General features: G+C 45.4%; 1 protein-coding gene across 1 annotated transcript in view; it reads left to right on the top strand.

The window, feature by feature from the left end:
- The window catches only part of prtga (protogenin homolog a (Gallus gallus)), a gene marked incomplete at both ends in the record, with an annotated part of 55,050 nt that extends 31,164 nt beyond the window's left edge, over positions 1-23,886 (top strand). Inside the window, 11 exons of the mRNA XM_080769968.1 lie at positions 1,688-1,993; positions 3,419-3,607; positions 11,678-11,773; positions 11,964-12,150; positions 14,907-15,034; positions 16,320-16,490; positions 19,537-19,716; positions 20,395-20,518; positions 21,479-21,623; positions 22,703-22,810; positions 23,485-23,886. Coding sequence (XP_080626094.1) covers positions 1,688-1,993; positions 3,419-3,607; positions 11,678-11,773; positions 11,964-12,150; positions 14,907-15,034; positions 16,320-16,490; positions 19,537-19,716; positions 20,395-20,518; positions 21,479-21,623; positions 22,703-22,810; positions 23,485-23,886 — 2,036 coding nt within the window. The remainder of the gene's footprint in view (positions 1-1,687; positions 1,994-3,418; positions 3,608-11,677; positions 11,774-11,963; positions 12,151-14,906; positions 15,035-16,319; positions 16,491-19,536; positions 19,717-20,394; positions 20,519-21,478; positions 21,624-22,702; positions 22,811-23,484) is intronic.
- Positions 23,887-24,441: the final 555 nt, after the last annotated feature.

The following is a 24,441-nucleotide window of genomic DNA, read 5'->3' as shown; positions in this document are numbered from 1 at the left end:
AGGAGGGGCTAGTGCCCCTCAAAAAGTGAGGACGCCAAAAGTGATTGGCCGGAATGTGATGATGTATGATAAGAGCGCCCCTCACTTCACACGAGTATTATTTTTTTTATAATTAATTTAATTTTTTTGTGCTCAAAGCGCTTTACAATGGTTCATTCATTCATACATTGGGAGGTTTATATCATATACTATATTTAATAAATACCCTTTGTTTTATGATTATATTTATTTTTCTCCCCACAGAATCAAATGTATGGTCATGATTCACCAAGATCCTGGATAGCTTGATTCTAGGCTTAAAATCAGTTATATAAATATTTGTGGAAATCTTTATGGGAAATATGAATGGTTCTGGATCGGTGGAACCATAAAATGGCCAGCACTGCTCCCATTGCCCTATATAGTTCAGAACATTACTGTATATTTCCAAACATTACTGTATAGTTCCAAACACTACTGTATGTATAGTCCCAAACATTACTCTATAGTTCCAAACACTACTGTATGTATAGTTCCAAACATTACTCTATAGTTCCAAACACTACTGTATGTATAGTCCCAAACATTACTGTATAGTTCCAAACACTACTGTATGTATAGTTCCAAACATTACTCTATAGTTCCAAACACTACTGTATGTATAGTTCCAAACATTACTGTATAGTTCCAAGCACTACTGTATGTATAGTCCCAAACATTACTCTATAGTTCCAAACACTACTGTATGTATAGTTCCAAACATTACTCTATAGTTCCAAACACTACTGTATGTATAGTTCCAAACATTACTCTATAGTTCCAAACACTACTGTATGTATAGTTCCAAACATTACTCTATAGTTCCAAACACTACTGTATGTATAGTCCCAAACATTACTCTATAGTTCCAAACACTACTGTATGTATAGTCCCAAACATTACTCTATAGTTCCAAACACTACTGTATGTATAGTCCCAAACATTACTCTATAGTTCCAAACACTACTGTATGTATAGTTCCAAACATTACTCTATAGTTCCAAACACTACTGTATGTATAGTTCCAAACATTACTCTATAGTTCCAAACACTACTGTATGTATAGTTCCAAACATTACTCTATAGTTCCAAACACTACTGTATCCGTACTACATATTTTTGTAGTAAAATTATTTGGCTCAGAACTCTAAAAGTTGGTTCGGACCTGGAACCAAAAGAAAAAAAAAGAAAAAAGAACCAAGGTTCCAAGAATCTAGAACGGAACCAGTTCTAGGACCAAAGTTCTTTTGGTAGAAAAGGGGGTGGGAGGAGAAGGAGACAGGGAGTGGTCGAACTACAGTATCATTTGGAATAGCTACCAGCTCACATTGCGAGCTTGTAGATTGGCTAGGTCTTCAGTAAGTAAGAACATGCCCCTTCTCCTCCATCAAACCCAGAATGTAATGAACAAAACCCACCTAACAAAACCTATGTTTCTATGTCATTGGTTCTCAAACTATTTCATGTCTGATGACCCCAAAAATGTGTATTTAGCCGCCGACCCCATCTCAAAATATGTTGTTCCAGGGACCCCCCAGAAGCAAAGATATGAGTTAAAAACATTTGCCATGTGCTATTTTTCAACAGCTAAAGTTTAAAATTATGGTTAAAGTGATTTTCACGGGTCAAACTAAAGGAGTCCTCATGCTGGTTCTCCTCCACACCACAGTGCCGCTGCGGGCCCCGGAGCTGAGCCTGACCAGCCTCAGCCCCACGGACATCCAGGTGTCGTGGCAGCCGCTGCCGGACAAGCTGAGCCGCGGCCGCGTGTCGGCCTACCGCCTGTCCTACCGCACCGTCGCCGAGCAGGCCGCCAGTCAGATGGAGCTGCCGGGAGACACCACCGCCCACCTGCTGGAGCGCCTGCAGCCCGACACCATCTACCTGCTGCGCATCGCCGCTGCCACCGGCGTGGGCTGGGGAGAGCAGTCGGCCTGGACCTCCCACCGCACCCCCAAGGCCTCCAGCGCCAAAGGTACGAAACGCCACAGACTGTCCAGTCTTTTTGTGTTTTTTCATTATTTTTTGCTTTTATATATTTTTTATTTTGACAACTTTAACGATGGCAGGAAGTGTGAGTTATGTATGAGGAGAGAGCGTGTGTGTGTGTGTGTGTGTGTGTGTGTGTGTGTGTGTGTGTGTGTGTGTGTGCGTGCGTGCGCACGTGTGTGCTTGTGTTACGGCCCCAGCCTAGGACCGAGGCGCAACGTGAAAGTATGGAACCCCTCTCTCCAGAATGACCATCTAAAGCTGTTTTCTGGAAAAACCTCAATATATATTCAAATTGTTTATCCAGGAACCACTGTTGTTACTATACAGTATATAGCAACATATATATTATATATTTTTTTTTCTGCAAAAATATAAATATGGGACAACTTTTTAGAACCGGCCTCATGCAGGTCTACATGGGTTAAGTTTTAAGGATATGCCCGCATGAAGAAGAGCTTTTGCTCTAATAATCTTGTTAAGGCATTGCGTTTTGTTACTCGCTGACCTTTGGCCTGCAGTGTCAGTAACATTGGAATGGCTTCAGTCATGGGTCATAAAGAAGAGGGACCCAGGCCTCCGGGAGCGCAGGAGAATAGGGCCGTTCAGAACCCAACATCTGAGGCTTTGGGGTGGGGGTTGGGTTGACGATGGGGGAGGATTATTATTTTTTTCCCATCTCTGTTTTCTTTTTTTATCTCTTGTTTTCTCGACGTCTCCATGTATGCACAGGAAAGGGCTCTTCATTGGTCATTGTTTTTAAAGAACTGTGGTGTTAGCAGAACGACAAGCTCACAACACGAACACGTCACAATCATGACACATTGTGAGCTTGTTTATCTGCTATTTACTGCATGCAACACCATCATGCTCCTAACCTAAGGTATAAATCAGGCTACTTGCTCACAGTGCTTGCAGTCTTGCCACATGTAGGTAGGAGTGAAGGTTAGGTGGACTTTGTTGTGGCTGGTTCCTGGAAAGAGAGAGAGAGAAGTAACGTTTCTGCCGAATAATTCTAACATAAGCCGTTTCTTACGGGTACAGGCTTTAGTTCCGACATACTATTGGTCCAACTGTCATTAGACCAACAACCTACCTCAAAGCCTAACCTAACCATAACCGCAAGCATGGGAGCAGCGTATGTTCGACCGCATGTCCGACTGTTGTTTCCGCATGTCGGACCTTTGGTGTGTCGGATCTGCGTGTGCATCCCATTTCTTACAATGGCGGTCTGCGAGTGGGGAAAATGGAAGTGAAAGTGAAAATGACTGGCTGGTGCAACTAACTGCCCTCTATAGCTGTCCCCTAAAAACTTGACTCTGTGAGTCTGTGACCCACAAATGAGTCCCCACCCACTGTTTGGGAAACAGTGCTCTAATCTAATGTGATCCTTCTTGTGTCTCAACAACAGTCCCTCTGGCTCCTGAACTGCAGCTGGAGCCTCTGAACTGTACCACCATCGTGGTGCGCTGGAAACTGAGCCCAGGGAACTCTGCCAGTGTGCAGGGCTACAGGCTGTTCTACCACGAGGAGAGCCAGCAAGAGAACGCGCCCATCCTGCTGAGGGCTGCCGATAACACTCACACCATTGGAGGCCTTGGTGAGTTTATGTTTTATATTTTATTTTATTTCTTAACCGCTTTTAACCTATTCTGGGCGGGAATCCCTTTTGATCAAACTTTAAAAATTGCAGACCTACAAGCTCATAGCGCGGCACTCGGTGCCGCGCTATGAGCTTGTAGGTCTGCGGGTTTTTTTTTTATCGTGAAAATGTGGCACAAATTTGGAATATATATATTCCAAATTTATAGTATGTGTTCAACAACACAGCCATGCAAAATAACATTGACAGCTATGAGGGGACAGAAGCTTTCCCAACTCGGCCACGGTTGCTAAACTATTTGGATTTGGACAATCGCTTTTGGGGTGGGGTTTAGCGAAGAGTCCATTATACTAAATAAGACTCCGTTCCATTCTGGTCAAACAAAGTCAGGGTGCTGACTCTGCTACAGCAGTGGTTCTCAAAGTGCGGTCCAGGGACCATCATGGTTACTTGAGGGGGTTCTAAATGGACCCTTATGGCTATGTAACTCTTGAGAGTGTACGCATGGAACCAAATGGACCCTTTCTGGACTATTTGTACTATCAGAGTTATTAAAACGTTTGAATCCAAAGTGACTTACAAGTGTGAGATCGGAATAAGCATAGAGTTATGATCTCTAGTCAACAAATAATATGCTACGTATCTGTTCAGTATTTGGATGTTTTCCAGGCATGGTTGAACGACAGTAGAGAAATGTTTTGTTTGTTTTTGTACAAATGTATGTTGTTTTGAATGAAATAGCCACTAGTTTTTGTACAAATGTATGTGGTTTTGAATCAAAATAGCCACTAGTTTTTGTACAATTCACTATCGCAAATTAATAATTCATGAACCCTTTTGCGACAGTAGTGTGCGGCCGGTCGTCAGTAAAGTCCCACCAGGCAACACCTGGACTCGTCTCAGGCTCACAGGCTATAGCCTTTCCTCCAAATCAGCACACCCGTGCGAGGAACGCTGCGATAGTCTTTTCACCCCCTCCTGCTCCTACAGTGCTCCTCTCTGCCTATAGCGCTGCGCCGCCGCTCTACTGACAAATCTGACTGATTTACAAGTCAGCTGCTGACCACCTGGTTGCCCCTCCCCCCTTTAGGCCACAGATGGTCAGTTGTCCAGTGAGTTGGCCTGGGACCTCTGTCCTCTCCTCTCTGTCCTAGCTGACCCACAGGCCAAAAGGAGCCTCTCTACCGTCCAGCCCTGTCCACCAGCTGTTGGACGGACATTGAAATCCTGCCGAAGGAGAGGAGGGGGTGGGTTCTCTTTCTAAAGCCTAAAGGAAGCCCCCGGTTTGGGACTCGTGAAAGGACACGTACAGCCAATTAATCAATCACGACTTTGACTGTCTGTCAATAGAGCCTCTACTTTCTGCTGCCTGGCTGGCACCGGCTCTACTACTCCCCTAGGGGTACGCAGAGGTACTGCAGGTGGTACATTTGAGAAAGGGAAGATACAAAATAATTACACATTTTCTCTTGACAAACTTTGTATGAACCAGCATGCTGTTGGACGGAAGCCTTGTATGTCCAAACCTGTTACTTCTCAGGACATGAAAAAGAATAATCTATGTTCCGATGGATCTAGTTTATGATTATTTTATAATACTAATAAAGAAATTGTCAGCAATCACAACGAGAACTCCCTTTTAGTTTTTATTTAAAAAAATGTTTATTTTATTTGAAAGTGAAAGTGTTTTTTCATTAGCTACTATTTATAAAACCCCACATGGCACTGGCAGTACATTATTGCGTTACATTTTTTTTTTAATATGGACATTCACGGTTTCTATCTACAACGAATGAATCAATCAACCCCTATAGCATGGATTGACATGACAAAATACCTCCTAGGTTGAGAAAGGAAAAGGAAGGATTCCTTTAACTTTCCCCCTCTTTGACAGAGCACTGTGCAAGCTGCGCTTCTGAGGACAGAAAAAAAGGCCTTGCTTTATTGTGACGTGTGATTTATGAGGTTGTTTTATGGCTGCTTTGAGCAGCATTGCTGGAGAGGACCAGGCCAGGACAGCACATCAAAGAGCCTCATTGTGTTTGGCCAGGAGGGACACAAAGGTAGTATATTAGCCAAGAGTCAAACACAACTCAACTCTCTTTCTCTCCACAAAATGTGCTGTAGCCCAGTGGTTCCCAAAGTGGGGTCCGGGGACCCCTAGGAGACCTTGAGAGAGTTCCAGAGGGTCCCCAGCTAAATGATATTTAGGAACCAAATGGACCCTTATGGGGTGTACAAATGGAAGATCACAGGATCTACTGAATATGAAGGTATACTGGTGGGGAAGCCTCAATATGCCAGTTCACATGCAGTAAATCCTGTGATCTTTTGTGGCCAGATGTAATTTCTTGGGGTCTAGTAGGACTATAATAAATAAAATAAAAAACTAAAGTTGTCCTTTAACTGGATGGCCGAGTGGACGCGACAACAGCCACCATACAGCACCATACAAACATGCTGCTGGTGTGAAAACTAGAGCTGAACCTTTTCTGTGTTTTGTTTTTGCGTTGTCACCTTGTATAGCCTTTGTAGGGTCTGTATGTGACAGGAGAGAGTGAGAGAGAGACAGAGAGAGAGAGGAATTGTGTGTGTGTGTGTGTGTGTGTGTGTGTGTGTGTGTGTGTGTGTGTGTGTGTGTGAGTGTGAGTTGACATTTATGGCCACTGCTCAGGCAGTGCTTGCTGTGGCCAGGGGGTTGGGGGTCTTTCACAGTGCCGAACAAAGCCTCAGAGGCCAACAGGATCTGCATGGGGGGCTGTAAAAGTCAGGTGACCACGGACAGCTCAAAAATGTCCCTTTTAATACAGCCCGCGATAATTTATGGGGGGAGCAAAGGCCTCTGTGATTTACCCCTCTGGGAAAGACAGCAGAGCGGACCACCTTGGTACCTTATGATGTATGTGACAGCATACTGGAACACGTTGAAGGAGCACTCGTTTAACGTTTTTAACCTACCTTCGTATAATTGGTCCTCATGCACTGATGCTCATTGCAAGATGGCACCGTTCCTGTCCACTCACTCTGTGTCTCAGAGGAGGGCTGTGGACAGTTCAGAAACCTGTCCACTCACTCTGTGTCTCAGAGGAGGGCTGTGGACAGTTCAGAAACCTGTCCACTCACTCTGTGTCTCAGAGGAGGGCTGTGGACAGTTCAGAAACCTGTCCACTCACTCTGTGTCTCAGAGGAGGGCTGTGGACAGTTCAGAAACCTGTCCACTCACTCTGTGTCTCAGAGGAGGGCTGTGGACAGTTCAGAAACCTGTCCACTCACTCTGTGTCTCAGAGGAGGGCTGTGGACAGTTCAGAAACCTGTCCACTCACTCTGTGTCTCAGAGGAGGGCTGTGGACAGTTCAGAAACCTGTCCACTCACTCTGTGTCTCAGAGGAGGGCTGTGGACTGTTCAGAAACCTGTCCACTCACTCTGTGTCTCAGAGGAGGGCTGTGGACAGTTCAGAAACCTGTCCACTCACTCTGTGTCTCAGAGGAGGGCTGTGGACTGTTCAGAAACCTGTCCACTCACTCTGTGTCTCAGAGGAGGGCTGTGGACTGTTCAGAAACCTGTCCACTCACTCTGTGTCTCAGAGGAGGGCTGTGGACAGTTCAGAAACCTGTCCACTCACTCTGTGTCTCAGAGGAGGGCTGTGGACAGTTCAGAAACCTGTCCACTCACTCTGTGTCTCAGAGGAGGGCTGTGGACAGTTCAGAAACCTGTCCACTCACTCTGTGTCTCAGAGGAGGGCTGTGGACAGTTCAGAAACCTGTCCACTCACTCTGTGTCTCAGAGGAGGGCTGTGGACAGTTCAGAAACCTGTCCACTCACTCTGTGTCTCAGAGGAGGGCTGTGGACTGTTCAGAAACCTGTCCACTCACTCTGTGTCTCAGAGGAGGGCTGTGGACTGTTCAGAAACCTGTCCACTCACTCTGTGTATCAGAGGAGGGCTGTGGACAGTTCAGAAACCTGTCCACTCACTCTGTGTCTCAGAGGAGGGCTGTGGACTGTTCAGAAACCTGTCCACTCACTCTGTGTCTCAGAGGAGGGCTGTGGACTGTTCAGAAACCTGTCCACTCACTCTGTGTCTCAGAGGAGGGCTGTGGACTTTTCAGAAACCTGTCCACTCACTCTGTGTCTCAGAGGAGGGCTGTGGACAGTTCAGAAACCTGTCCACTCACTCTGTGTCTCAGAGGAGGGCTGTGGACAGTTCAGAAACCTGTCCACTCACTCTGTGTCTCAGAGGAGGGCTGTGGACAGTTCAGAAACCTGTCCACTCACTCTGTGTCTCAGAGGAGGGCTGTGGACAGTTCAGAAACCTGTCCACTCACTCTGTGTCTCAGAGGAGGGCTGTGGACAGTTCAGAAACCTGTCCACTCACTCTGTGTATCAGAGGAGGGCTGTGGACAGTTCAGAAACCTGTCCACTCACTCTGTGTCTCAGAGGAGGGCTGTGGACTGTTCAGAAACCTGTCCACTCACTCTGTGTCTCAGAGGAGGGCTGTGGACAGTTCAGAAACCTGTCCACTCACTCTGTGTATCAGAGGAGGGCTGTGGACAGTTCAGAAACATGTCCTCTCACTCTGTGTCTCAGAGGAGGGCTGTGGACTGTTCAGAAACCTATCAGTTTGAAAACCTACCATTTGTTTTTATTATTTTGCTGACTCATGCTTGTGGCCTCTATGAGTAATAACCTGAGATAGGCTACTAGTGTTTTTGGTGGACACCTCCAATGGCCTTTAGCTCAAGACCCAAAAGATAAATTAGACGTTTGCCCGGGACCCAAACTAGTGAAAATAGCAGATCTAAAATATGCAATTAAATCTTGTAGATCGGGTATTTTCACTACTTACAATTCTTTTTTATTTTCTTAATGAAATTCATGATTTTATTTTTATTTCTTAATAACTTTTTTATGTTTTGAAATGTACTCGAGTCGTGACCCATACAAATCTGTCCTTTCCACCAATGCCGCTGAGTTGTCCTGTTAAAGGTGTTCATGCAATCAGGGATCTTTTGGTTCTAAAGAAAAAGTTGTAAAAATCTCCTCCCTGATTGGATGAAATTGGTACCCTAGACCCGAAAACGCTAATTAACACTTAAATAGATAACAATAAAAACAACTTACAGCACCGTTAAATTCTTGCTCTCTGTTCATGTGGTAGCATAATATATACAGTAAAATCCTCAGGATTTTATGTTCCATTTTCTTCCATCTGTATCCTGTCAGGACCCTTGGATGGCATCATCACCTTATTAAGTGGGCATTTTATTCTGGTTGTTGTTGTTTCGCCGTTTTGCATCCACTTCCTCATCTTGATCCCTCCACCCTTCAGGGAGACCCCCCCCCCACACACACACACACACACACACACACACCCACAACCCCTCCTTTTGCAGGATTTGGCTTGCCCAGATTCCATGTCAAAGGTCGTGGCCCAGATGTCACAACCTCCCTCGCTCCCAAGCCCCTCTGTGTGCTGCATAATGCCGGCAGCTCCATTGTGTTGATGTTGGTCCTGCCGGGTGGAGGTGGTGGAGGTGGAGGTGGGTGGAGGAGTGTGGGATTCTTCCTCTGACTGCTCCTCTTCTTTTAGAGGTCGACACCGAGCCACAAACAAGACAAAAGCCCTGGGGATTGTCCAGAATCTGCCCCTCCGTCCCGGGGCAATAAATGGACACGATGGCGCAAGAAAGGCACAGAGTGCAGAGAGAGAGAGAGAGAGAGACACACAGAGAGAGACAGAGAGAGAGAGAGAGAGAGAGAGTTGTCCATAGGTGTCATATATCATAAGAAACAAGCTCAGGAACTTGTGGTGAAGCCTGGCTGAATCTTAAAAGGTCCACACGGCAAAAGAAGACTGTCCATCCTTGACCACTTAAACCCTATAGCGGCATATATGTCAGTTGACTGGAATCCCCCAGAGGTCTATGATTGGCCCCCTCATTGTCTCCCTCTACATCCAATCACTTCTATTTGGAAATCACTAATCACTTCTATACTACCAGCTCACAATAGGGACGCTATAGGGTTCGACTGGTTGAACACTTTTTTTTATTCGATATTTATTCATACAGGTATCCCTGTGAGATACAAGACCTCTTGTTGGAGGTGAGACCTGTCCAATATAAAAAGCTTTCAACAACATGAAAAAAAATGAAACATTGAAGTCGTGGCGTTCTGTTCTGTGATGAAGTGTGAAGGTACGAGAGAGGAGGAACCCCCGGCCGAACAAAGAGGCTTGTCTCATATTTCACACCCCGTCGTGACCTTAGATTCTTTGAGAGTTTTATCTCGGCCTGACCTATCGCCCCGCTCCGGCTCCACTCTCAAACTCCTCTGCTCTATGGATGGTGGAGGAGGAGGGTCAACTCCACCCTTCTTAATCTCCTCTCAACCCCCCGCACCCTGTGGACTCCTCCCGCCCCCACTCCCACACTAAAACCTTAAAGTTGTTCTGATCGATATCTGATTCATAATAAGAGGTCATGTGGCTATATTAAGATGGTCATGGTAGATTCAGAGTCATCGTGCGGTTACAGCATGGTAGAGGAGCTAGAATCTTGCGCTTGTAGATTGTTGGTTCCATACGCTCTGAGTTAAATAAACACTTTGAGGATTTTGCAAAGTAGACTAGATTGGGGTTCCAGAGATGAAAAAAGAAAAGAAAAAAAACTTTTATCAGCTAAATCATGCTCCAGCTTCCCTTTCAGTCGGCTTTTTGCAAGCTGTTTTTCATTTTTCTAATCGACACGGAAATATGAATGAAATGTTACTGTACGTAGTGCAAAAGAAAAATAATCAAACTTAACAAGGCTTTATAAGCTTCCGCGAGTCTCACTAACAACAGGACATTTCCTATAGTGATGCTTGTGATCATGTGGAAACACAGTCCATCCATAGGCTCTGTTATCATTGCATCTATTTAAAAATAAATAATAGCATAAGTTAACACACTTCTCCCATTATATCATGTTCCTCTCACATCATGTGAAGCTGTAGCCTACAGTAAAAAAACCAAAAACAAAACAATTAACTCTTTGACCTGAGAAGATAGTTACGTCTCAACCCCACATGCAAATTCCGAGTCAAAACCCTATCTCAGAAATAAAATGGCCATTTCTTTGTTCAAACGGCTTTTGTTCAGATTCGGGCCTCTCTCTCTCTCTAAGGTCATTGATTGTGGTGACCGCTGATGACCAGCAGCTCTGCCTTTCCCAGGGGCCATTGTGGCGTAGGTTTAACCTGGAGAGTTGAATAGGAGTGACCGCTGACCCAGTGGCCAGGCAGGCAGCAGCTCGGACAGTCCCAGAGCCCCAAAGGACAGGGTGACAGGAGGGTGATGGATAGCGGAGAGGAACACCACCACAGCCTGTCCTAAAGCCCTGACTGACCCCGTCTGAACTGACCAGCACACTCAGGGCTGCACGAGCATCTGTTATTACCAGAGACTCTCACCCAGCTCACCCACAGACGGGTCGCGGCGTGTCGTAGACCGGCTATTTTTCCTTTCTATAGATGCTTTTTTTTAAACCTTTTTCAATTTTCAATTTAATTCTAAATTTTTATTTCAATGACCCCTGGCTCGAGATGCATTAGGCCACAGGCTCCCATTCAATATGGTTGTTTAGTTCTGGGACTCCGCTCTGCACGTGCACAGTATAAATTCTTAATTGAACTCCGATAATTCCGTTCCATGTGTACACTCACGGGACCCTTTTTCACCAAAATAACGTTGGTTCTAGATTCTTGAAACCTTGGTGCTTTCACGGAACAGGTGGCAATTATTTTGGTTCCAGTTCTTTTAGGATTCTGAACCAATTCATTTTCAGTGTAAACGCTCTGAACTGGTTCAATATTAGGCAGGGGGAAAAGTGAACCAGTTCAACCCCAGTGGAAAAGGGGGGGGGGGTCCTCACCCTGAACACACATTTTGTATGAATCAGTCAGTATGGAGGTGGATGTACAGTACTGTAGGTAGCTGTATGTCTGTCCATGCCTCAAGCGATGTCGTTTTGATCTCCATTCATGTGTGTGTGTCCCGTCTCTCTCTCTCTCTCTCTCTGAACCAACAGACCCGAGGAAGAAGTACCACGTTAAGCTCCTGGGCTACAACTTCATGGGAGATGGATACCAAGCAGACCAGACCGTCAGCACCCCTGGATGCGTCTGTATGTTCCACTCGCACGCACGCACGCATGCACGCATGCAGTTATCATTATAGTGATCGTGCTTGGCGCAAACAGCCTTTAAACAGTGTAATGTTTTATTACAAGATTGATTGCAGTAGAACTATCTGTTCCAACAACCTGAACGTCTCTCTCTCTCTCTCTCTCTCTCTCTCTCTCTCTCTCTCCTCAGCCGTTAGAGACCGCCTGGTGCCGCCTCCTCCGCCACCGCATCACGTCCACTCCAAGGCCAACAGCTCGTCCTCTGTCTTCCTGCACTGGGGCCGTCCGGCATTCTCGTCCAGCCAGACGGTCAACTACACGGTCCGCTGCAACCCCGTGGGCCTGCAGAACGCTTCCCTCGTGCTCTACCTGCCAACGTGAGTTACTTTATTGAGATCTGAGACCAGATTCTACAAAATGTCTTCTAAGTCATGATGACCTGTGTTTCTATGTCAGTGGTGCTCAAAAACTATTTCATGTCAAGGACGACCCCAAATGTATATTCGGCCACCGGACCCCCATCTGAAAATATGTTGTTCCAGGGACCCCCCAGAAGCAAAGATATGAGTTCAAAACGTTAAAAGATTTGTGCCACATTTTCATGATTTTCTTTAGCAGATCTACAAGCAGCACTCTGTGCCGTGCTATGAGCTACACAGCTAAAGTTTAAAATAATGGTTAAAGTGGTTAAAAGCTAAGGTGACACAGATGCGTTCCAGGTCTTAATGAGTTAATACCTTGGCTTCCCTATTCTGGGCATGTCAAACATTGTGGCCAATCTACAAGCTCACAGTGTGTCACATGTCAAACATTGTGGCCAATCTACAAGCTCACAGTGTGTCACAGCGGGAGACAATCTACAAGCTCACAGTGTGTCACAGCGGGAGACAATCTACAAGCTCACAGTGTGTCACAGCGGGAGACAGTGTTATAGATCTACAAGCTCACAGTGTGTCACAGCGGGAGACAGTGTTATAGATCTACAAGCTCACAGTGTGTCACAGCGGGAGACAGTGTTAACTTGGCTATATATAATCTACAAGCTCACAGTGTGTCACAGCGGGAGACAGTGTTAACTTGGCTATATATAATCTACAAGCTCACAGTGTGTCACAGCGGGAGACAGTGTTAACTTGGCTATATATAATCTACAAGCTCACAGTGTGTCACAGCGGGAGACAGTGTTAACTTGGCTATATATAATCTTTAGAGCTTTGGTGCAGAGGGAAAAAATGTGAGGGGACAAGTATAGACCCCTGGGGGACCCCAGTCAGCGTTTAAGTACATGCTTTGCAAATGCATGAAAAAGGCTTTTCCTTTTGAGGTGGTATTTTTGTATGGTTCATATTATTGGCTACAGTTTGGGTAAGATGAAGGGGGACATTTTCACTTTTATGCAAATATAGAGAGACAAAAAACAACAACAAAAACGCCCCAAGGAGTGGGGAGCCCCAAGGCTTACAGTGGTTTAAAAATGGTTCATTTTCAGCCTGTAAACATTGATATACTGTAATTGAGATAATTGGTGGTGTCAGACAGTGGGGTTCTCTACAACTACAGGGGGTCTACTCTAGGGGTTCTCTACAACTACAGGGGGTCTACTCTAGGGGTTCTCTACAACTACAGGGGGTCTACTCTAGGGGTTCTCTACAACTACAGGGGGTCTACTCTAGGGTTCTCTACAACTACAGGGGGTCTACTCTAGGGTTCTCTACAACTACAGGGGGTCTACTCTAGGGTTCTCTACAACTACAGGGGGTCTACTCTAGGGTTCTCTACAATTACAGGGGGTCTACTCTAGGGTTCTCTACAACTACAGGGGGTCTACTCTAGGGGTTCTCTACAACTACAGGGGGTCTACTCTAGGGTTCTCTACAACTACAGGGGGTCTACTCTAGGGTTCTCTACAACTACAGGGGGTCTTCTCTAGGGGGTTAACAATGCCCCAGTGGAAAGTTACTGGGACACTATTTACTGGTGAAAAAGTACTCACATTTTGTACTTTTGTACGCTTTTTGTACTTTTTTGTACTTTTGTACGCTTGTAGATCGGCTATTTTCAAAGGGCCAAAATGTACATAGGGCTGAAGTGGGTAATGTATGTTTTGTAATAAAGATGTCAAATAAATGTAGTGGAGTAAAAGTACAATATTTAGTTCTGAGTAGAAGTGAATGTATATTGGATATCTGAAGTAAAGTACAAGTACTAAATCATCTTTAATGCTGTTGAACGAAAATGAAAGAAATGACCCGGCAGAATACTATGTTTAATTCAGTAGATGGCTTACTACTGCCAAATGTGAGCAGTCAAAGGGCACACTTCTTCACTGTAGGCTATGTGGGAATGCAGAGAGATTGTGGCATTTTGGAGTGAGATCTTACAAATAATTTATAGAATGCTAGATGTAAGGATACCATTGGACCCAAAACTCTGCATATTGGGGTTGTACCCTGCAACCCTGGTTATACCAAGGAATAAACCAATTCTTATAGATATGTCGCTACTCCAAGCAAAGCACACAAATGCTCTAACATGGAAAAACACGAGCTCACCACGAGTGAGCCAATGGCTCAGGAAAATGAACAGTTGTTGTGGAAAGGATAACTTATATTTTGAAGAAAACAAGTGAAATCTATGATGAGGTCTGGGGACCTTTCACCCAACTCTTAACGAATGTTGATTTGTTGAATATGCTACGCAATGATAATGGAAATGCCTCATAAACTGTAGTGCTCTTATGGACTCTGTGGGATACTGATACATCTTACCTGTGTGGACCTACTCTCATTTATCTGCTTATGGATTGACTTCTGCTAAATGTTTCGGTTGTTGTTGGTTGTTGTGTTTTCCTTTCATTTTTTTCTGTTTTATTGTTCCTTTTCGCTCCTGTGAAAAAATGTCAGCAGTGTCTGTTTTTGTCGTGTATATTTCTCAAAAAACAAAAAAAACAATAAACATATTGTTTAAAAAATATATATATACCTCAAGTACAGTACTTAAGTAAATGTACTTAGTCACTTTCCACATGGTGGTGGTCACCAATAATTATGTCTGGTCTCTTTGCAGCTCTACTACTCCATCTGCTGGTGGCTTGTGGTAATGTTTTTGTGCTTGTCTTTGCTGTTTGTTGCAGCAACGAGCAGAGCCTGATGGTTCAGGACCTGGAACCCAACACCAAGTATGAGTTTGCCATCCGCCTGCACCTCGACCAGCTGGCCAGTCCCTGGAGCCCCGTCGTTTACGAGACCACTTTCCCTGATGGTAGGGACAAGTTAACACACACACTCCTCTCATATCATCATGCATTATAGAGGGTATGCACTATGCACGCATGCATAAATTCAGTGGCAAATCGAGTGTCAAAGTGAGTTTAACGTTGTTTAATGCAATCAGATAGGACTTTTCTGTTTGAATGTATGGGCTGACAAGGCCAGAAAGTAGTTTTTTTAGCCGCTCAGTAGGCGTTCCCGCATCACATCCGGGTATGATGATGATTACACACGCATACCCTCTATTGTCTGCACCATGCAGGCCGACGGCATGGGGAGACAGTATGTTTTGCACTCCATCCGTCCGTCTGCGTACAGCTAATCTCCGGTACTGTTGGCCCGGTCGATGTGCACACACTGGATGCCAATTCGCCAGTATGAGGCCGATTTTTGCAAAACACATGTTTTATATTACTTATTTATGAGAGACAGTGTAGTGCCTCAGGAAACTAGGATCAGAGGTAAACCAAGCACCTAGAATCAGTCTAAAGAATACCAGTAAGACGCCCTAAAGGGTGAGAAGTGTGCACACATCCGCCTGGGTGACAGCAGACTGCTGGACGAGCGCTGGCGTTTTGGCATGGGGGGTCAGATCAACATATGAAATGAATTCTGTACTGGCTATATATGGAGCATGTCTTGACTCTTGAGTGTACAGTTTGATCATGGAGATCAATATATGGAATGTCAGAACAGGTCAGCTCCATATATGGAGATCTAAGCGGGGGCAGTGTCTTGCAAGTACAGGGTTTGATGAGGGCCCAGGTAGGGCCGGGCCTTTGGGACTGTTGAGAACTCTAGGTTTCGCCGGCTTCCGGGTGCGGCTGCACTAATAACTTTGGGACAGGCCCGGCTAGAGTTTAAATGGACAGCTATCAGTCAAAAGGGAGACATCGAAGAGGAAGGATGGATGGGGAAGGATCAACAGATGGAATGTCAGAACAGGTCAGCTCCATATATGGAGATCTAAGGGTTTGAGGTCAGATGTAGAGTTGCTGGCCAATATTGATGACATCAAGGATCTCCATATATGTCAAAAGAAAGAATAAATAATCTGTACATTGAAACTGTAGGATGCCAGGTCAACAAATGAACCTAGCATCTGTCTACATAACTGAATTACATTTTTACCTTTGCATGAGAACACTGCATGGTCATCAAGGCTAGGTCAAGTGCTTTGGGCTAAGGTAGGTAGAGTCTTCAGATTACGGCGGAACATTGTGAGTGAGTCTGCAGCTCTTAACTGTCTCGTTCCATCTGCCCCACCCCAATCCCAGCTCCGACCCACCCGCCCTCCAATGTGAAAGTGACCCTCATCGAGGCGGACACGGCGCTGGTGTCCTGGAAGCATCCGGACGAGGCCAACATCGCCGTGACACACTACACCATCCTGTACGCCTCCAGGACGGCCTGGGTGGCGGGCCAGTGGACGGTGTTGCAGAGAGAAGGTACGACACACACACACACACACACACACACACACACACACACACACACACAAACACCCCCCAGTCCCAGACTAACGGCCAATTGGAAATCAATAAGTCATTTCATCCTGCCAAGCGCATTAGTGTATTTGACATTCATTCTGTGTGTTGTGTGCTTGCTGTTAGACAACATGGCCTCACACTCCGCTGTTATCTTCCTCATTATGGGGCAGCTTACAATTAATACGAGCAGAAAATAAAGCATCTGATTGGCCTATTCGTCACCAGTGTGACCTCTCGAAATGTATTGTGTATGCTGCCACTAAGTACCTCAATGCACATAATGTGTAATATTTTCTAAAATATTCAATTTTAACCCATTCTGGGCAGGAACCCCTTTTGGTGTTAGTATTATGTTATGCTTTAGCTATTGAAAAATAGCAGATCTACAAGCTGTAGGACTGTTATTTTTGAAAAATCGAAGAACGAAAAAACATAGCTTTTTCAGAAAACTGTCAGAACGCAGAAGACATTTTTAGAATCTGATCTCTGGTCAAAATGGGTTAAATTATGGAATATGGAAGTCAATCCAACCAGAAACCTTCTGATTCCAAAGCGGCCTTGTACATAACAGGCTTGGTGGTCTCTGGTCTACCGGGAGACCCAGATTCCTGGTAGCCATGGGGCTCGTCTTATGAAGAACAGATGACCCCAGGAAGCGCAAGACACCCCTGGCTTTCCTCCTCGCCACCACTGGCGAAGGGGGTCAAAAGTGAGGCTGTTCACAAAGCCCCTCTGCCCCCTGCCCTGAGCCCCCCCCATCACTTTAAATCAACGCGGCCGGGGCCCCGGGGCCCCTGACAGTTACAGCTGGGGGGGAGGGGGTATGTGTATAGCTCTGAACCCTGACCTCCTCCTCCTCCTCTATAGCTAGCCTGAGAACGTGGACACAAATAGACCCTCCTCCAACCTTGTTGGTACCCCTGTACAGTGGTGGAAAGTACATTGAGTACTGTACTTAATGTACACTTTTACTGTGCTGGAGTATTTCCCATTTTCAGTACAATTACTCATTCTACTCCACTACTGCATCTCGGAGGAAAATATTGTTTTTACTCCACTGCAATTATTTGAAAATGTAGTTAATAGTTACTTGAATAGTTACTGTGGATTTGGATGTATTGCCAGTAAAGAGCATTACATGGGATATCATTTGGCAAGAAGCGCAACATTGTTGTTGGATACAGCCACATTTGAATGCATCAACTATTTACAAAAGCCTTTTTTTCACACTATACATTATTCACATGCAAACAAAAACCTTGAGTATAGTAAATAGAAGTTAAAAGAGAAAAGTGCTTAAAAAAATTACACCCGTGTGAACTGAGTGGTGCAACTCTGTGTGGGGGCCCCCGGTGGATCCCCGGAACTTCCAGACCCACAGGAACGCGCCCAGGGTGCCAGCCCGGTTCCGGCGAGCCGCCCCGCGTCCGAAACGGTCGAGAAATTAGAGTTACTGTGTGGGGGAATTAGCAGACACCTCTCTCTCTCTCTCTCTAGCAGGCAACAGTGCAAATCTCTCTCTCTGTTTCTAGCACAACAGCGCCCCTACTGGTACTCTAAACATCGGGACATACTGTAGTCACATGCCGGTAGTCACATAGGGACATTGCTGTTCCTTGGAGTGGTTGCACCACTCAAAAATACCTGTCCTGTATGACTTTTGAAACAGAGACCAGGCTTTCCTCCGAGGTGGAGAGACTGGTGAGGCGAGGTTAATGCAAGGGTAGGGACTACCTGCAATACCGCCGTGGACCACCAGGGGTCTGCAGACCACCAGTTGAAAAACTTTTTTCCAGTAGTCATACAAGTGCATCAGATAATTTAAAAGATGTGTCCATATTCTAAAGTCGACAAAAGTCTTGGTTTTAGGTGAAAATTCCTTGTTAGTTTAGTTTCATAAACTGTTGTTTAATCGACTTTTCAGTTTTTTTGAGTGGTGGTTTTATGTGTGTGTGTGGGTGGGTGGCTGGCTGGCTGGCTGGGTGGGTGCCTGCCTGTCTGGGTATGAGCACGAAAACAGCATGGTTGTTTTTCACCACCGCAACCTAACACACACACAAACACACACGCACATATTAACTGTATATATGATGATTTCGGGTGTGCCAGTACAGTGACAGTACAGTACAGTAGAGGGTACAGTAGAGGGACCGGCACACGGTAACTCTGTCATTTCTCAACCGTTTCGGATGTGGGGCGGCTCGCCGGAACCTGCCCGGCCCCCTGGGGGTCTGGAACTCCCCCCACCCCCTGGGACCCCCACATGGTAACTGTCATTTCTCTACCGTTTCGGACGCAGGGCGGCTCGGCGGAACAGGGCCGGCACCCTGGGTGTGTTCCTGTGGGTCTGGAACCCCCCCCCCCCCCCTTCACACACACACACACACACACACACACACACACTGGGAACCCCCACACGGAGTTGCACCACTCACTTCACATGGGTGTGATTTTTAAATGTCAGCTGACTACTTTGAAGAGCCTTGGGGAACAAGGAAAAGGTCCATTTGGGCGTCCCCTTTTTATCTTTTATGTTGCTGCTGTTTTTGCAGTTCCCAACACTACAGTACTTGACCATAGTGTTGCTGTAGGACAAAGACAAAACATTTAGGGCTCCATCTTGTGCCACCCTTAACCCTTATCCTAAACGTATTTGCCATTTTTTACTATTTTGAAAAACATTTTAAAATAGTTCAACTAGCCGATCTACTTGAAATAATAAAAAATGGCAAATTAGTTTAGGGATAAGGGTTAAGGGATATAGCCCAAATGTATAGGTTCCGTAATGCAATTCCAATGTTCTTTAGCCCTAAACAATAATGGCGGAAATACCCGAAATACCCGTACTGTATGTGTGTCTCAAAGAGTAAGTAAGCCCTTCCAGGGCTTCTCACCTCGCCTGCACAACTCCCTTTTCCACTTGACTGTTTCTCCTGACGGATTGGACTGTATACTGTGCTTACACTGAGCTCTTAAACAACATTTAAAACTTGTGCTTTGGCAGGGAGTATCACCATGGCCCTCCTGGAGAACCTGCAGCCGGAGCAAGTGTACCTGGTGAAGGTGTCTGCGTCCAATGAGATGGGAGATGGGCCGTTCAGTCACGCGGTGGAGCTGCCGCCCAGAATGGACGCTGGTTCGTCTTCCATCCCCAGACATGGACGTGGTTCTGCCCATGCACCAGGTCAGTGGGGATGTGTTGAGCCGATGCACACGTTTTTGGAGTCCAGTGTCGATTCAGATTATTTTTCAACCAGTGGTCCTTGAGGGGGTTCCAGGTGGTCCCCCGCTAAATGATGGAGAGTTGATAACCATTATACTGTAGATCTGACCACTTATAGATCTTTAACTCTTGAGAGTGTCAAATGAAACCAAATGGACCTGTATGGGTCCATTTGGTTTCGTTTTACGCTCTCAAGAGTTAAATTATTGTTAAACATCAGCATTAATTAATTTACCCACTTACACTACTTAACCCATTTAGGCCTAAGGCCGATTCTAAAAACGCCTCTAAATCCTGACCTAAGGTTTCTGAAAAACTTCAAATATTTATATAGCAGCATCAAAACATTTACATTTTTGAATACTGTACATACTGTACAGAACCCAAATATGGGTGCCCGGCCTGAGGGGGTAAGATACCAATAGGGGTTCCCGCCCAGAATGGTCCACACAATTAGAGAATGTAGAATAATTGTTATTTTGATCAATGTTTGCCTATTATTTCTCCTATGGTACCGCATCAATACAGCATGGAATTGTGGACAAAATCATATCCAATAACAACAAAATATTCAAAGTTTTACAAATAGGGTTCAAAACCACTGTCCTAGACAACCCATACTTTAATTTGACTTTGCAGCGTTCTCCGATGGCTTCTACCACCTGGACCAGCGCTCCATGACAGGCATCATAGTGGGGGTGTGCATCGCTCTGACCTGCATCATCATCTGTGCCTTCATCCTCGTCTGTAGAGGCAAACACAGGTACTCATTCTGTACATACAATGCATTTCACTTTCTTCTTCTCATTCTTCTCATTTTTGCCTTACTATAACGGCACCACAAGTGGACTGTATAGTGGAGTATGTATGTGTTTAAACGTGCTACAGACTATACTGTATGACTGTATAGTGGAGTACGTATGTGTTTAAACGTGCTACAGACTGTACTGTATGAATGTATAGTGGAGTACGTATGTGTTTAGACGTGCTACAGACTGTACTGTATGACTGTATAGTGGAGTACGTATGTGTTTAGACGTGCTACAGACTATACTGTATGAATGTATAGTGGAGTACGTATGTGTTTAGACGTGCTACAGACTGTACTGTATGAATGTATAGTGGAGTACGTATGTGTTTAGACGTGCTACAGACTGTACTGTATGAATGTATAGTGGAGTACGTATGTGTTTAAACGTGCTACAGACTGTACTGTATGAATGTATAGTGGAGTACGTATGTGTTTAAACGTGCTACAGACTGTACTGTATGAATGTATAGTGGAGTACGTATGTGTTTAGACGTGCTACAGACTGTACTGTATGAATGTATAGTGGAGTACGTATGTGTTTAAACGTGCTACAGACTATACTGTATGAATGTATAATGGAGTACGTATGTGTTTAGACGTGCTACAGACTGTACTGTATGAATGTATAGTGGAGTACGTATGTGTTTAGACGTGCTACAGACTGTACTGTATGAATGTATAATGGAGTACGTATGTGTTTAAACGTGCTACAGACTGTACTGTATGAATGTATAGTGGAGTACGTATGTGTTTAGACGTGCTACAGACTGTACTGTATGAATGTATAGTGGAGTACGTATGTGTTTAAACGTGCTACAGACTGTACTGTATGAATGTATAGTGGAGTACGTATGTGTTTAAACGTGCTACAGACTATACTGTATGCATGACATCTGACTTGTTCTCTTTCAGGAAACTGTCGGCCATTAAGGCGTACCGTGAGGCAGGAAGCACGTTGTCCGCGCCGGGCGCCAATCAGCTGGGCTCGGAGGGGGCGTCTGACGGCGCTGATGTCACCGTGCCCATGATGAGCGATCAGCACTACATCGATGCCAAGGTACTGATCAGCAGAGAATGTCCATGAATAGGGCTGAAATGTCTAAATGGGCACTTTCGGACGGAATGTTGTAGATTCAGCTATTTCCGGTGCACTCAGCAGAGTATAATGAAGCCTTTCACTCAGGAAATGCTTCATTATAATATCCAGTAAAGTTTTCTGGAGATGCGGCGTACGGCATGGATTTCTACACAGAGGACAATTATTTAAACATAAGAAAAGGCTATTCTCTTGAATGCTGCCTTCAAGAGGCACTTTTTACAGATGAGTAAAAAGGCAGATATAGATATGTGTGACACTGTTGTACGGAAATTCAGTCCAAAAGTCCAAAACAGAACTTAAGTAATTAATCATACTAATCGATTCTTCATTTAACTGAACAAGTAATCGATTTAATAATTGCTAACAATCAATCAATTGATCAATAGCAGCCCACTAATGTGCCACAGTTGGTAGTGCTGTCGCCTCACAGCTCGAAGGTCCTGGGTTCGATTCCCGCTCGGGACGCTAGGGGTGCTGGCGGCGTGTTTCCTCCTCCACGTCATCAGTGCCCATACCCGAAGGCGGGGTTGGCGAAAGGGCCTTTCTGTGTGGAGTTTGCATGTTCTCCCCGTGTCCCCTAGGGTAGGTACCCTCACAAAAAACATGCAGTAATCCTGGTCACTAAACTGCCTCCCCCTGGCCAGCCGGGGCGCCTGATGGAGGGAAAAGGAACTGGTTGGAATAACGTGTTCCTTCCACGCGCTACGTCCAACCAGGGAAACTCCCCCCTGTCAGGTGTAAAGGAGCAACTTGGACATTCAGGCATGAAGGAAGCATTGTCCCCCATATATGGGGACTAGGTTGGTGGAGGGTGTGTAGAGCCCAGGATCACATTAGATGATTGACACAGGGGTGAAAAATGGGTTACAAAATCGTGGGATAAAGAATATATATAAAAAATAGTGGCAGCCCAATAGACCTACTATATATCTGACAGCAAGAGAAAGGAAACATGTCGTTTTTAAATCATAGAGAAATTTACATTTGACTGTAGTGTACAATACTTATATACAATACTATATATTTTGTACTTCTAGGGTGGAACAAATCTGATGATTAATAATCTGGGACCAGTGCAGGCCAACACTGAGAAGAGAAAGAAGAAATGGTTTTCTTTCAGCGATGAAGAGAAGACTGACGAACAGGTATGTCTGACTTCATCAACATATTCCTTTCCCCCATGGTCACTGAAGCCACATAATATGTTCAAAACATCCCAACTTAATTAAGGGTATTTGTCAGACAGACAAATAGGGAGGAAATCTTTGTTGGAGACATATCTGTGTCAGCAACACACTCTGGCAACATCTATTAACAGTGATCATAGGACGGTAGTGACACTGTAGTGACATAGTGTGACCACTCCCACAGACAATGAGGTGTAATAGTGGCGAGAAGTGGGGTATTTTTTTCCCGCCTAATATTGAACCGGTTCCGAGTTTCCATTGAAAATGAATTGGTTCAGAACCCAAAAAGTTGGTTCGGAACTGGAACCAAAACATGGCCGCCGGTTCTGTGAAAGCACCACGGGGTGAAAGCACCACGGTTCCAAGAATCTAGAACCAAAGTTATTTTGGTGGAAAAGTGGCCACAGCTCCATGGCTCTTTGCACGCCTCAATTTAACACACCTGTTAACACCTTAATTGCCCGGGGTTATTTAATCCATTCAATTATAGCGCCCAGTCGATTTATAGCAACGGAGCACTTTTACAGATGGACCGGATGTTGTTCCGGACGTGTCTGTAGCAGCTAGATGTAGCCAAACAACTCTCGATGCGATTTGGGGTTTTAAGTATCTAATCATGAACCTATCATCAGATTCAGAGTAGGCCCCTTGTCCACTCATACGAGGCGGGCACCACCGTGCTGTGTTACGAAGACGAGCTGCCGGGGGCGTCTCCCAACGAGCCCAGCACCATGCGCGTCCTGCTGGGAGACACGGAGGGCTCGTCCAACAGCGAGGGCAGCCACGAGACGGGCGACTCGGGACGCTTCTCTCACGACGAGACAGAAATGACCAACCTGTCCTGTGGCCGCGGCAGTCGGCCCGCGTCCCTGGGAGCAGAGGAGGAGGAGGAGGAAGTGGAGATGGGGAGCGGTGGGTCAGAAGACGTCGGCCCACCCGGCCGAGAGCGCAGACGAGACGGCAAGATGGCCGAGCAACAACGTCACCTGGAGCTGAAGGTGGCTGTGACCACTGAACGGGTCGAAGCCTTGTGAAGCTCCAAAACTGCTCCTAGTCTGCACTTTCTATTGTCTTTTTGTGTGTGTGTGTGTGTGTGTGTGTGTGTGTGTGTGTGTGTGTGTGTGTGTGTGTGTGTGTGTGTGTGTGTGTGTGTGTGTGTGTGTGTGCACGCGTGCATGCATGTGTGCGTGTGTGTGTCCGTGTGTGTGACAGAGAGATACCATCAAGTACTATACTCGAGCCAAATTTATACTCCATATTATACCGGTGTTGCTTGCCAAAAAGGAAACAGTTCTACGTTGTAGATCTGCTCTTTTTGGCAAGCGTATGGCATTATGAATTAACCTCCAGGCCAGCGTTTGAAAGCGTTTTCTTCTACCGTCTCCTTTTCGTTGTTGAATGTCATTTGTATTTTCTCATTTATTTGTGTGTATGTTTTCGCAAGAAAAGAATTCTCACCCACCATGAATGTGTCCAAAAAGATTGTCAAAAATGTGAAAAGTGACTGCTACGTTTCTGACATTATTTAAGAGTTTATCACTGGAGCAAAAGGAGAGAGAGAGGGGGGGAGGGGGGGGGGGGGGGTTGTT

Source organism: Protomyctophum bolini (assembly GCF_963924005.1).
Source record: "Protomyctophum bolini genome assembly, chromosome: 1".
Classification (NCBI taxonomy): Eukaryota; Metazoa; Chordata; class Actinopteri; order Myctophiformes; family Myctophidae; genus Protomyctophum; species Protomyctophum bolini.
This window is presented reverse-complemented; position numbering and strand designations above follow the sequence as displayed.